Below are 13,163 nucleotides of genomic sequence, written 5' to 3'. Positions count from 1 at the left end.
TGCGGCGCTCGGCACATGACCGGAGGTGCCGCTGCCGCCGAGCATTCGAGACAGCGGAGCTCGGCCCTGCCTTCTTGTCATCTCCAAAACCCTTTCTCAGGGACTCTGGGAAAGCACCCTATCAGCTGCTCTGTGGAGAAGCTTATGGAACTTCAAAAAAAGCGGGTTCTCTTCCCTTGCTTTTCCTGGCCTGACATAAAGATGGTTCTTATCTGTGAAGAGTTAATAGCTAGGTAGCATATGACTCAGCCAAATGAGAGGGCCTTTGGTTGCCCTGAAATAGTACTTGGCAGTCGTCAGAGAGAAAGGGCAGAAGAAATACTTTGAGCATATTTGAGCACTATTGGCTTTCAGTACTAAAGAATTTCTGTGTGCTCTTTCTTCATTTGTTATTTATTTTTTCGTTGTTGCTGTTGGGTTTTTTTGGTTTTGGTTGGTTTTTTTTTTTTTTAATTGTGAGCTTCTGTGTAGACAACGTCCTAATTCTGCTCTTTGTTAGATGTTACTGGAACTAGGCTGAGTGATATGATAATGGTGGTCATATCCCTTATGTAGCCAAGGTCCCATGGTGGAGTAGAGAAGAATCTTGATCCTGTACTAATCCTAGAACTGGAGGACCCAAATGCCAAGATATTTTTTTCCATTGACACCTGGGATAAATTCATGTAAGGACACTGAAAGCTCTTACTGCTGCTGTCATCGAAAAAATTGTGTTGTTAGATTTACAATGCTATCGTGATTCCCCTTGGTGAAACCAGTCAGTGTGAGATCTCTTCCTTGTGATTTCTTGGCTTTTATCTGTGTGCAATCTAACGTTCCAGGCTCCAGATCTGATCCTGCAAAAAATTAGTCCTCAGCTGTGTGCCTGTTGCTACACAGTCCTTTCTCTTAAGCTGGGCTGAAAAGACAAATATCCCTAGACTGAGATTCACATTAATAATTACCTTATGTCATTCAGGTTATTTGACCATGACATTCTTCGAAAATGAGAGTTTTTTATTGGTTTGCTTAGAAACCTTTTCTTTGGGTGGGAGGAGGAATCTCTTCTTGGAAATTTCTTTTTGTTTAGTTTGGGTTTTTTGCGGTGCCTCTCTGTTGCTGAATAGAAAGTACTGTAATCTTAAATAAAAAATTAATTAAAGCTAATGGAAAAAAGAGTAACTTCATGTAGAGAAAGAGAGGGAAGCTAAGCCTTCATATGGGCTCGCTGTCTTTTGATACATTCAAATAGTTAAATTTCAGCATATTTGGAAAGAAATAATTTCTTTTTCATGACTAGGACAACTAGTCCTGAAATAACAAAAATAATTACCATTAGTTTTAGATTGGAAAACCAAGTTTCCTTGCGTTATATTCACATGGCTGTAGGAAGCTTTCATCTATAGCCCGTATCAAACATGGAAACTTTGTGTAAATGCTGTGTAAAGGATGCTTCTCATTTTAGAGGTCAGGTTGTTTAAAGGCAGCATAAGATATGGCGGTTGAAAAATTAATGCAAAATCAGTAAATTGTCCCTAAAGCTACAAGAGTTCAGATGCAAGAAAGGCAAGATAATCTTAAATAATACTAGTCATCCATTCAAATAGAGAACCTGTGACTGGAATATTGCAAATTGCAACATGGGTTCTGGTGTACTGTTCCAGCTTTTACAATGAAAGAAGTGAAGGAATAGAATGGGGAAAAACCATAATATATCCCTCCTCCAACAGGCCTTCCTATCCTTTTCCAGTCAAATCTTGCAAAACAGCCTGCTGAGTGGCCTGTTCATACAAGTGCTCCCTTAAGTTTTTTGGTTGTAGGCACACAAGGGGTTACTGGTAGAGACAAGAATAGCACCAGCAAATCCTGACTCACTGTTTGCTGCTATAATCATACTAGTTATATTTTCTCCCAGCGTCTAATAACATTTGAACAAGAATTTGACTTCTATTTTAGTAGTTGAGCAGCAGATGGGAACTTTATTCCTCTGCATGTGGAATAATGAAGAATTGCTTAGTTCTAGAGAGACAAAAGGGTGTGTTAGAGCTTTTGCTTTAGTAGGAACCTGTCCCTAAAACTACCCCTGCCATCCAGGAGGTGAAATTGAAATGCTTTTGCTCCCAGAACTCTTTATTTGATGTAGGGCCCTTTGGAGAAAAAGTGGGGGGATGCTTGTGCATGTAATGTTTCTGCAGTGCTCAGGTAATAGAGGAGGGTCTCAGGGGTTTTTGTCTGATTTACTGAAACCATTGTAGAAATTATTTATTTTGTCGCAGTTCCACCACTCTGCCAAACTGATAGTTCTCAGGAAAGTGAAGATAAATTCTGACTTCATGCACAGATCTGCTCTGTTTTGCAGACAGCTCAGACACTCTTTTTAGTTCATCAGATGTTTTGTGGTTAACAGTCAAACTATGAAGTACAGCTAGTTTGACATGTCCTAGCCCCAGCAGTTTCTTGAGTCAGTTTTCATAAAAGGAACGGTGTGTTTTACTTGATACTCTGCTACACAAATGTGCATGCTGAGAGTTCTGTGTGGAATAACTGGTGTGCTGTATGTAATATCTATAAATGCCAGACGGAACTGATTTGAAATGGTATTGTGCTTGGCTGAGCTGAGAGATTTCTGTGATAAAAATACAGATATACAGTGGCATAGCCAGGCTTTTTTTTTCTTTTTCTTTTTGGTAATTAAAATAATGAGGGTAAACTCTTTGAATTGTTGGTTCTGTTGAGGTACCTATTTTACTAAATCTATATTTTTATCCTTTTTCCCTCCTTGTCTTTCTCTCACTTATCTTTGATGAGCTCCATGTCAGTATTTACCAAATGGAAGGAAAGGGCATGTTTTTCCTGAGAGCAGGCTGTGGGTTTTTACCATTACCTTGGGTGACCACAAGGTCAGTTCTGAAGTAACAAAACTTAAAATAATGCTGATTCTTTTATGGAGGGTATTGCAGGATTTGGAAGTTAGTGTCTATTAGTCAATGTAGTTTTTTTGTAGAGTTTTTATGCATTATCTGTGTTTTGAAAGTGATCTCTTTCTTTTTTGTCTTTGCAAGGTTAAGTGCTGAAACCAGTGTTCCTCCTTGTAGTCATAAATGGAGATTGGAAAGAAGTGAAACGTGTGTTTCCTCATAGATAGGTAGCTACATTGCCATGGTAACTTGGGAATTGCAGATTCCAAATATACCATGTCAGGTTACACAAATTGGACACTGGTGTTGGAGATAGAGATACAAAGATCTATCTTGTTTTTCTGTCCCTTGTTTCTTTTACATACAATGAAAGGAAATGTTTTCTTTATATACAATGCCTTTTGTTCAGTTCTCCATATTTATCTTTGTCTTCTTGGAAACACCTTTTTTTCCTCAAAAAAGTGCCACAAAATCGGCGTTTTTTGTGAAAGTACTACACAGCAGCATGAAAAGAAGTGATTGTGCCAAAATATGTGAATAACCGTTTCAAATTCTGCATGGACTTAGATGTATGTTTTTTAAAAGTAAATCTACTTACCAATTTTTTTACTCAAGCACCTTATTCTTTGTTGTATTGTGTTTTTTAATCCATAGTAAAATGCTAACTGTCATAGCTGTGGCACACATACGATTTTTCTAAGATTGGTTTCCAGCTGCTAAGGCTTTTTGCAAACAATTTTTGTCCTTTCTGCCTGCCCCCCCGCCCCCCAATCCTCCTTGGTATGTAGTAAAGCAAGTTAGACATCTTGCTTTACTTATTTTCTACTATCAGATAAGCTCCTAAAATTGCAATAGTGCAGTTTTTCAGTTGGTAGTAGGGGCTGTAAAATCAGATGGGGAAGCTTTTAGCTCTGTACTTGAAACTTTGGAAATGCATGACATGGGGAATTGAGACCAGTTGCGAGCAAGCTGTATTGTTTGATGTCTGGTCCATAGTGATATGTTTGCTGGCTGTGAAGAGACATTCAGGGAAAGGCACTTTCCTCATGCCAGCCAGGAGGTCTGCAGCACACATGAAGACTGGACACAGCATCTGACATGCAGATACTTCATCTACAAGTACTTTTCTGGGCCATTGAGTGTGGTGCTTGAAATCACCAGTGTTTATGCTTTCCTGTAATGAATGCTGTCAGCTTGAGAAATGGTCTTAATTGTTAGTAGAATAAAAACCATGGAGGAAATGTTTGATGTACAATACTTGGGAGGTTTTATAGCTCTTTGTTTTCCTGTCTCACTCCTATGGATACAGCCTGCATCAGCAGCATGAGAGAGTACTCTAACAAACTCCTGGCCAGTTTCTTAACTACTTCCAGGTGACCAGTATCCTTGAATTGGCTGAAGAGTCTTGTTATGATTATGGTTAAAGAATATCTGATGACAGTATTAGGGCTTAACTGACTTTGCAGCAGAGGTATGAGCAAAGTAATAAACTTATCTCACAGACAGCGTTAAGAAGAACCCTCCTGATTTCTGTTATTATTGCTCTTGATAAAATTATTTCCACCATTCTGGTTGTTGCTTGAAATGAGAATAATGGAGGAAGCTGGAAGTGGGGCAGGTGCTTGCAATTGAGAGCATTGCTGCATTTCCTGAGAGGACATGCAAAGTGCACTCAAGTCAGTTTCTCTTCCTTTGAGCAGGTCTTTGTGTAGTCCAGTGACTACCAACAAGTGGCTTTAGAACTAACTTTGGTTGTGTTTCCTTACACTTCTTTTTAATCTGTTACAGTATTAAAGAACATGTTGAGAAAGTTCCTCAGTTGACTTGCTTGAGAATGATGGATCTGCAGTGTTCTCCTGGAGTTCTAGGTCCAAGGGGAAAGATTTTATAGTTTTTATTAATTGTTAGAGTAATTTTAGCTGCTTGATGTGACTTCTGTAGTCCCTTACTGCCTGTGTGGTAGTGAGACACCAAGGAGGTTCTTGAATAGGGGCTCATTGGGAAGGGAGGGACAGGAGGGGTGGGGGAAGGATGACACAAGAAGAAAGGTGAAAAGAAATCAAATATAATGATTTTTTCAAAAATTGAAACATGAGATAAGTGTTATAGAGCCATTGACTACCTGACAATCTCAGTGGTCTGTGAAATCTGTCTGAAATAAGATTGACTCATATCTTCAGTTTATTGTATAGATGCTGCAGAGTTTTGGCAGTAGTTTCCTTGACAGTAAAATTTCATCGTCCTCTGTCTGTTCAGTTGCCTGTCATATTTGCTCAGCAGAAAATGAAATTTTGGAAGTGGTATGTTTGTGTTTAATCTGCATCTAGCAGAGGAGGAATGATGCTATGAATGCAGGGATAACACAGGTTTTAAAAATAGGACAATAAAAGCTTCTGAAGCCAAATCATCATAGGTTTACTGGTTAGAGCTGTATTTGCATTCAACATCCCTTTTTTTCACTTTGATTCTAACGATATCCATTCACCTCGATCTTTACTGCTGCCCTGTACCAGTGCTTTTTTTTCTTTTTTTTTTCCCCACTGTCGTCCTTTACAGTTAGCTTGATGATCCTCGTCTGCTGAAGGAGGCCTCTCCTTGGTCTCCTCTAATCTCATAGGTCACTTTACATTAGTCTTTGGGGAAATATTTCCATTGGTAAGATGTCTTAAGACCTTTAACCCTTCAAAAGCATTGGGTCTCCTTGCTCCCTGTGGTTCTGGGCTTCATTGCTGCAGGATGAAAAACATGCTCTTGGTCCTGTGCACAAGAACTCTTCTCGGTCCAGCTCTTGGGAATACTGCTGATGTTGGGGGACCTTTGCTTTGCTTCTGGTGTAGCTGTTGGGGCAGTTGCATGCTGGTGCTTAAAATAACGACTTTCAACCTTGTTTTTATAAAAACAAATGATCCTCAGCCTTTGTGCTTGAGCTATTGATAGACGATTTTGCTGTCATCTGTTTTTGTGAAATGATTTTTCATTCATTCCTTTCTGGATTTGGGGAGTAGATCAGCTGGCCAGAGGAAGGCAAGTTGAAACACCCCAACTGCTTTGTAGAGTGATAGTAGGATCACAACAGTATATCCTACATTTTGTGCTTGTGCTCTTACTCCTATTGATGATAGTGCTGTGTTTTTGAGAACAGATCAGCTACTTATAACAAACAAGTAACTGGCTCAGCCAACATTTGTTCAGATTTTCTGGGACACCTAAGTGCCCCAGTGGACAGGTGCTGGAGAGGTTAGCCTGGGTCAAGATGTTGTATGAATACGTCTGTAACCCTAACTTATGCATATCAAATTTACCCTGGAACAGTTGTCTCAAGCTTCAAAAAAACTGATATTTCACTCAATTGTTTCTTGTGTTTTCTGGTGTGTGGACGGTACATGCAAAGGCAGCCTTAATTGTTTTTGTCTTTGCTGGGAGAGGTCTCCCAGTGCTTGTGAAGGCTAGTACTAGAAGCCGTCAGGCTGGATTCTACCATAAATTGTTTTCTCACGTTAAAAATCTGTGATGAGTGCTTTTGAGATATAAGTACTCTAATGACATTGTGCAGCGTTTCTTTTAAGTCCATTAGGGGATGTTCAGAAAAAGTTTTCATGCTACAGAAATTTTGAGTTTCAACCAGTTTCTCTTTTTCTTTTTTCTTTCTTTAATTAATTGCAGATCAGCTGGAGCGCGTGTTCTTACGTCTTGGCCATGCAGAAACAGATGAGCAGTTACAGAACATTATTTCCAAATTCCTACCCCCTGTTCTCCTCAAGCTGTCCAGCACACAGGAAGGAGTTCGCAAAAAGGTAAGGGTTCAATTTACCATAAAGATATATTGTCCTGATCAGGGAGAAGGAAATGCCTGTGATGTATGATATTTGCTATACTTGGATGTTCTCTGTTGAGAAAATTACTCTTTGAGGAGATTTTATCATTACCATAATAGAGAATTTGTTCAGTACATCTGTTAGAGCTTAAACAAAACAGTTAGTGCTTGTGTCAGCACGGGTTTTGCAGATGTGTGGAGACTGCATTTGTTTGCACTTGAGGCCAGCTAGCTCCGAGTTAGCTTGGGACCAAGGCTGCTTCCATAGGGACGGTTGCCTTGGGTTCCGGGGCTGTTGTGCTTCCACCTGACTTAGGGCACGTGTGAAGCAAGCTGCCTTCTGTGCACAAAATACCATGAAGCCATACTCATTGATGTCATTCACTTGACTGATAACTGGAATAAGAGCGAGAACCAAGTAATTGTGAAGATGGACTGTCATACCTACCTGAAAAAAATCAGTTCCGTGGTACATAAGAGGGCTTTATCACAAAATTTATTCAGGTACCTTACTTAATATGTACCGAAACGGTTTGATTTTTGCCTGTAACCAGACATAAGGAGCAAGGACCAAGCAGTTTTAGAGGTGGAATTTCATATATAACTATCAGCATTCAGTTTCAGGGGAATTCAGTTTCCTACATTAGGTTTTAGGTCTGGTAATAGGAGTGGATTGAAATGTTTTAGAGCAGAGTGCAGATGTAGTGTAGGGGGTTAGTGGTGGAAAAGAAGTTTTTCATAAGTCCCTCTGTCTTGTAGAAATAGGGAAATGATCATACTGTCACTGCATTTATAAATAGATTTCAGAACCTGCAAGTTACTGTAGCATAGATTTTTCTCAAAGTTCTGCACAAAACATGTCTCTAAGAGTGATTGCATCAAAGTGGATCTGTCAAAATCCAGGATATTCCTCTGACTGCCCTGGAGGACTCGAGACCCTGGCAGGGGACTCAGAGACCTTGGCACGGCGTCAAAGACACCTGTGCCTTTGATTTTAACCTCTGGAAACAATTACCAATTTTGTGCAAAGAGTTACAAGCCACAGGAGTTTGAATAGAATGATAGTGAATTTATCACAGGGTGAAAATGTAGAATTTTGGGGTTTTATAATGGGAGTTCCGGAGGCAAGATGGAGGGATATGGGCATGTCCTGTCCTTCCTCTTGTTTCTTCTTAGCCTCCATCTTCTGCTGTGATGGCTCTTTTGGATTGGTTTAGAGTAGAGACAGACTGTCTAACATTGGTGATAGGTATTGGAAAATTATTGTAAATAAAGTACACGTAGTTTTTAGCATAAAAAAATAACACCCCCCTGAGAGCGGTCAGTGTGCCTGAACCTGACCTACCAGACAGACCTTGGCGGGTTGGAGAAAGAATGTGTTACATAAGAGAAAGTAAACAACCTTGAGAACGAGAGCCAAGCAATCCTGTCTTCTTCTTTGGACTTGGGGCTGGAAAAAGAGACTTTCTGTAGAGCACCTCGAGGTCATCTGAACACCAGAGACCTTGTCATGGATCCATGGATGTCATGCCATTCCACCGTGCTGAAGGACAGATACTCCAACTCAGATGGGGTGTTCTTCTGAATACCTGCTTACCGTGTGTGCTTGAAGCTGTGAAGAAAAGCATTTAACCAGCTGCTGAAATTTCCTAGGGTATTTTTGTATGATCTTTCTCTCTAACCTAAAATCTGTTGTCAGTTATTTGGGAGTGTTGGAAGATTCAGGAAAGGGGGAGGACTAGTCTTTTGAAAATTAAATTTTAAGAGGCCTCTTGAAATCACAAGCCTACTTAAGGGTGTATTGTACTGGTAGTCGTTAATAGTTTTTACATTAGAGTGAATAATGAAATAGAATGCATTTCTTCTTCATTTTAGGTGTTTAAACTCTTGATTTTCATTCTCACCAGATGATTATAATACAAGTAATTATAGCACTTGATCATTTGAACATGTTTCTTGAGTTCTGTATTAGTATCTCCTACCCTTTCTCAGAGAGATCTGTGTAGACAGGTTTTTTTTCCTCTCTAAAATAGTATGAATTTTAAATGTTGCAATAAATTTACAGCAGCAAAATCTGGAAGCTGTCAGTGTTACTTAGTTTGTTAGTTTCTCTCTGATAAACAATGTTTTGATCACATGCTTGCAGTCAGCTCTGCAGTTTCTCTGGATTATAGCTGGACGTTATTTTGTTTGAGACCTAGTCATGGAGTGGATGTAAAGATGGTGTCTAAGAGGCTGCTCATATGCAGCTCAGCATCCATATGGTTCTGCAGTTTCCATTATGGGCTTCAGTGACAGCATATTATGACCAAGGCAATGATCCCTTGAAAACACAGGACACCCTGTCTTTTTGGCTTGAATTGTTTGGAGTCAACATGAATCTAGGACTGACTGTGACTGGTTTTGCCGGAACTGAATTGACTTCATCTAATGTCACTTCCATTTTTTTGCACCACCTCTTTTGAGAATCTAACGAAGTTTGCAAGCAACATGCAGATGTTCAGTGTGATTTCTCAGAATGGATAATGGTTCCAGAGTAGAAATTGTAGTTTTTCAATTTTCTTCATTCAGTTATGATACCTCCTTCAGGAGATTTACAATTGGCACTTCGGTGATGCTAAGAAACTGCCTAATGGGATTGTAGAATCATGGGGTAATTTGGGACTTTAGAAGGTCTCCAGAGCAATCTCCTATTTAAAACAGTCCATTACAAGTTCAGTTCAGGATGAAGGTGGAGGTTTTATCAAGATGGGTCTTGGAAAACCTCTGAGAATAAAGACTGTACAAACCATCTGGGCCCGAACTTCACTACTTGATAGTCTTCATCATGAGGGAATACCACAGTGCACCTCTCTTGTTTCTACACACTCTGGCCCCAGTTTTGCTTTGCTGTCTGTCAGAGTCCGGAGTCATTCCCCTCAAGCATCTGCCTGTTCCCATTGGCATTGCTGCTGGAGCTCTCCCCACCCAGGCAGGACTGCACATTGCTTCTGCCTAACATTCACGGTGCCCCTGTTGGCTTCTCCTCTTGTTTGAAGGATTTCAGTTCTGTAACATTCTACTCCTAACAGTTCTCGTACACTTATTTGGTAATTTTATTATGGGTGGGGATATTTTTTTTGCCTGCTTTGTGATTTGGAGTTATTCTGCAGCTCAGTATAGAGCAGGAGTGCAGATTTCCAAGCCAGAGACAGTTTTGACAGATAGTAACCAGTCTGTGGAGAGAACTGATCATCTTCAGTAATCCTTTCTTATATTTCTGTTGATGGATGTTATTGATTGTGGTGTGGTTTGTGACTTTTGTGTTTGTCTTAGCAGTGGCATGGTTTCAAGATAATATAAATGATGGCTGCTGATTTCTTACAAATCTAATAATCAGTTAGATCAGGCCTGGTTTCTTATACTAAGCCTGCCTAATGGATTATGGTTGATGATTGGACCCCAAATTAGCAACATTAATGGTGGTTCTTTCAAGTTTGTTTGTTGTTTTTTTTTTTCCTTCCTGTCAGGTCATGGAGCTGCTGGTTCATCTGAATAAACGCATCAAAAGTCGACCAAAAATTCAGCTCCCAGTAGAGACACTGCTAGTTCAGTATCAAGATCCTTCTGCAGTGTCATTTGTCACTGTAAGTGTTCTTCCAAGACTGTTTGCTGGTTTACTTTAGCAAGGAGAATATTCTTTAAAGCTCCTGTATTTAGCTCTGACAGTTTTCCTAGCAGGTATGTAATTGTTGTGAGGTTGATGTTTTAAGAGCTTTTTTTATATTCAGTTTTATAATGTGGTGTGGGTGAAACTTGGTTTCATAGAGCATTTTGCTGTTCAAGTTAGACAGTTACTCTTAATATTTCATGGTTGCATGAATTGTCATTGCTTGTATTGTAAAGGGTCTGTTCACTGGTAAAAGCTGCATTTTGCAAGCAACTACCAATCCTTATCCTGATATCTGCAGGATCAGAGTTTTAAAACACCTTTATCTCTTTGAACTCGTGAGGACCTGTATTTTTATGTGGTGTTAGGGTCAGGACTGTAGCTGAGCAAGATGAAAAAAATGTTACTTTATAGATTGTGAAACTTTCGCAGATTATTTCTTTCAATCTAATTTAAAAAGTGAAAATAGTTTTATAAGTTTTTCCAAAACTATGAGACAGTTTACATTTCAGTTTTGATAGGTCTGTTGCAAATCATCATCATGAAACAAAAGTGATTAAATCATAGGGAAACTTTGTGCTTTTCGTTTTACTGTTAAGTCCTGTGTGTAGCATAAATTAAAAATATGACATCTTAGAAATGTATGGAGAAATATTTAGACTTTAAACAGCAGTGACATACATAAAAGTAGTCTCATGTTGTCCTCAGCAAGTGGCATTATCTGGAATTCACTTTTTAGAAATGACCAAGACTTCTGGAGTGCGTATGTCTTGTAGAGCAAAACAAACCATCTTGTTTAGAGACGTACTTGACAAACTCTGTATTTGGTTGTACTTGTCAAAAGATCTTTTCGTTCAGGTATCTCAGCAATGCATATTCCTTTGCATCATAAGGCTTCATAGCATTTTAACTGAAGTGTCATCTGCAAAGTAGTGTAGTGTACTACAACACTCTTCTTTAACATTGCTTTCAGCCAGGTCATGGAACACAACTCTTACCTCTGCAGTTCTTGGCTGGATTTCGATGAACAGCATAGTCCAGTATTCAGTATTGCTCTGCTGTGCTGTCCTGTTACTGGGCTTTTTTAACTGCATTTGCTGCTTTTAAATGAGGTGATTTAGAAACATGTTTTTAAGAGAAATTTTGTCTATGCTGCTGACTTTGTATTTATTCAGTATTGTATTCTATTTTATTTCAGAAATAGGTAAGAGAGATCATTACATTTGCTTTATTTTAAGCTGTTGCTTAGTTACAGCTGCTTTTGGTGAAATTGACAGTGAAAAGACAAACCAGAGAGAGCTTTTTTCGTTGTTTTTTTTCCCACCTTTTAAAGCAGAGGCCCAGCAAGACCTACTCTGACTAGTCCTTGCTGAGTATCCACTATAATGGTTGTCAATCTGTTAAGTCTTAGACTTAAGAAATTGGTCTTGCAAAACATATATCGTTTCCAATACCCAATTATGTAACAGAACATACAACAAGAGTTTAAGGAACACATACTTCTTTTCCATTGCTGCAATACTATGTGCTTTTTCTACCCCTTTAGAATTTTACCATAATTTATGTTAAGATGGGATACCCCCGTCTGCCTGTGGAAAAACAATGTGAATTGGCTCCAACCCTTCTCACTGCAATGGAAGGGAAACCTCAGCCACAACAAGACAGGTATGACTTCTTAGTCTTGGAGAGAATTTTGTTGGTATTTGTTTTGTAAAATAATTTATATTAGTTGTTAAAAGATTTCTTTTCCTTAGTGCTATCTTCATGACTTAGGATGTTCTTGCCATGTACAATTTGGATCAGTAAATCAATTATTTGAATGGTACAAGAAATTGTTATAGTCCAATGCTGTAATAATATACAGAATCTGCAGCAGCAGACTCCCTATATGATAAGAGATCTGTGTTATGATGGAAGTGAAATGCCTGTCCATATCCCCCATGCATCTCCATCAAGTTCTGGTTTCCAGTTTAAGGCCAGACCTTCAGTAGATGCCCTCTGACGAGCTGCGGGAGCAGTGCTAGATGTCTCAGATTGGCCACTCTAAATTGAGAGGTAGTGTTTCAAGTTAGTAGGAGTTTTAACTAAGTTGTAATAGGTGAAAAAAAGAGTGTTGGGAACTGGTGTATACTAAGAATCTCTATGGGTGGTCCTGGTTCTTACCTACACTGAGATGAGTTTCCACTGTGTTGGTATTGGAAAATGTCATTAAAATCATGTCTTCATTCCCTCTACATACAATAATGGTGTAAAAATATTTTAAAATTACATTACTGAAAGGTCTTGAGTAAAATCTTGTTCCATTCATGAGATTAGTGTGAAAATACTTGAAGCATGTTTTTTCTCTGTTGAAAAGGCAAGTATATGAGTGAAGAGAGCTTTGGAAAATCCGGCTGTACTGCTAGACATTTGCCAGTGGGTCTTAAGGATGAGACAGCCCTATACTGTATTTTGTGGTGTAATTGTGAAACTGTCAAAAATCTGGACAAAGACAGTGACTTTTTCTCTCCAGATGTCTGCATGCATGCAGACACATATATTCCATTTTAAGGACAAATCCTAATTTATCTTCTGCTTTCCATTTTTAAGTACATTAGGTGGTAAATAGAAGCCACTGGATTGTGAATATGTTCAACTTTTGTTAAGATTTTCTTTTTTTTTGCTATTAAGGAACAGGTTTGTTGTAAAAGGTTTTTCTCTTGTATGTTATAAGTAAACAGGTGTGTTTTTTTTTAAATGGTTGCAGTAAATGTAATTGTTTTTCAGCCTAATGCATCTTCTAATACCAACCCTTTTTCACATG

General features: G+C 38.9%; 1 protein-coding gene across 1 annotated transcript in view; it reads left to right on the top strand.

Annotated features, from left to right (window-relative positions):
• Positions 1 to 13,163, top strand: part of ECPAS (Ecm29 proteasome adaptor and scaffold) — a 63,314-nt gene that overhangs the window by 7,978 nt on the left and 42,173 nt on the right. Inside the window, 4 exon segments of the mRNA XM_014308786.1 lie at positions 6,561 to 6,691; positions 10,221 to 10,337; positions 11,907 to 12,025; positions 13,127 to 13,161. Of these exon segments, the coding sequence (XP_014164261.1) occupies positions 6,561 to 6,691; positions 10,221 to 10,337; positions 11,907 to 12,025; positions 13,127 to 13,161 (402 nt within the window).

This window comes from Geospiza fortis, unplaced genomic scaffold (assembly GCF_000277835.1).
Source record: "Geospiza fortis unplaced genomic scaffold, GeoFor_1.0 scaffold203, whole genome shotgun sequence".
NCBI lineage: Eukaryota > Metazoa > Chordata > Aves > Passeriformes > Thraupidae > Geospiza > Geospiza fortis.
The sequence above is the reverse complement of the archived record's forward strand: the minus strand, read 5'-3'. Positions and strand labels throughout refer to the sequence as shown.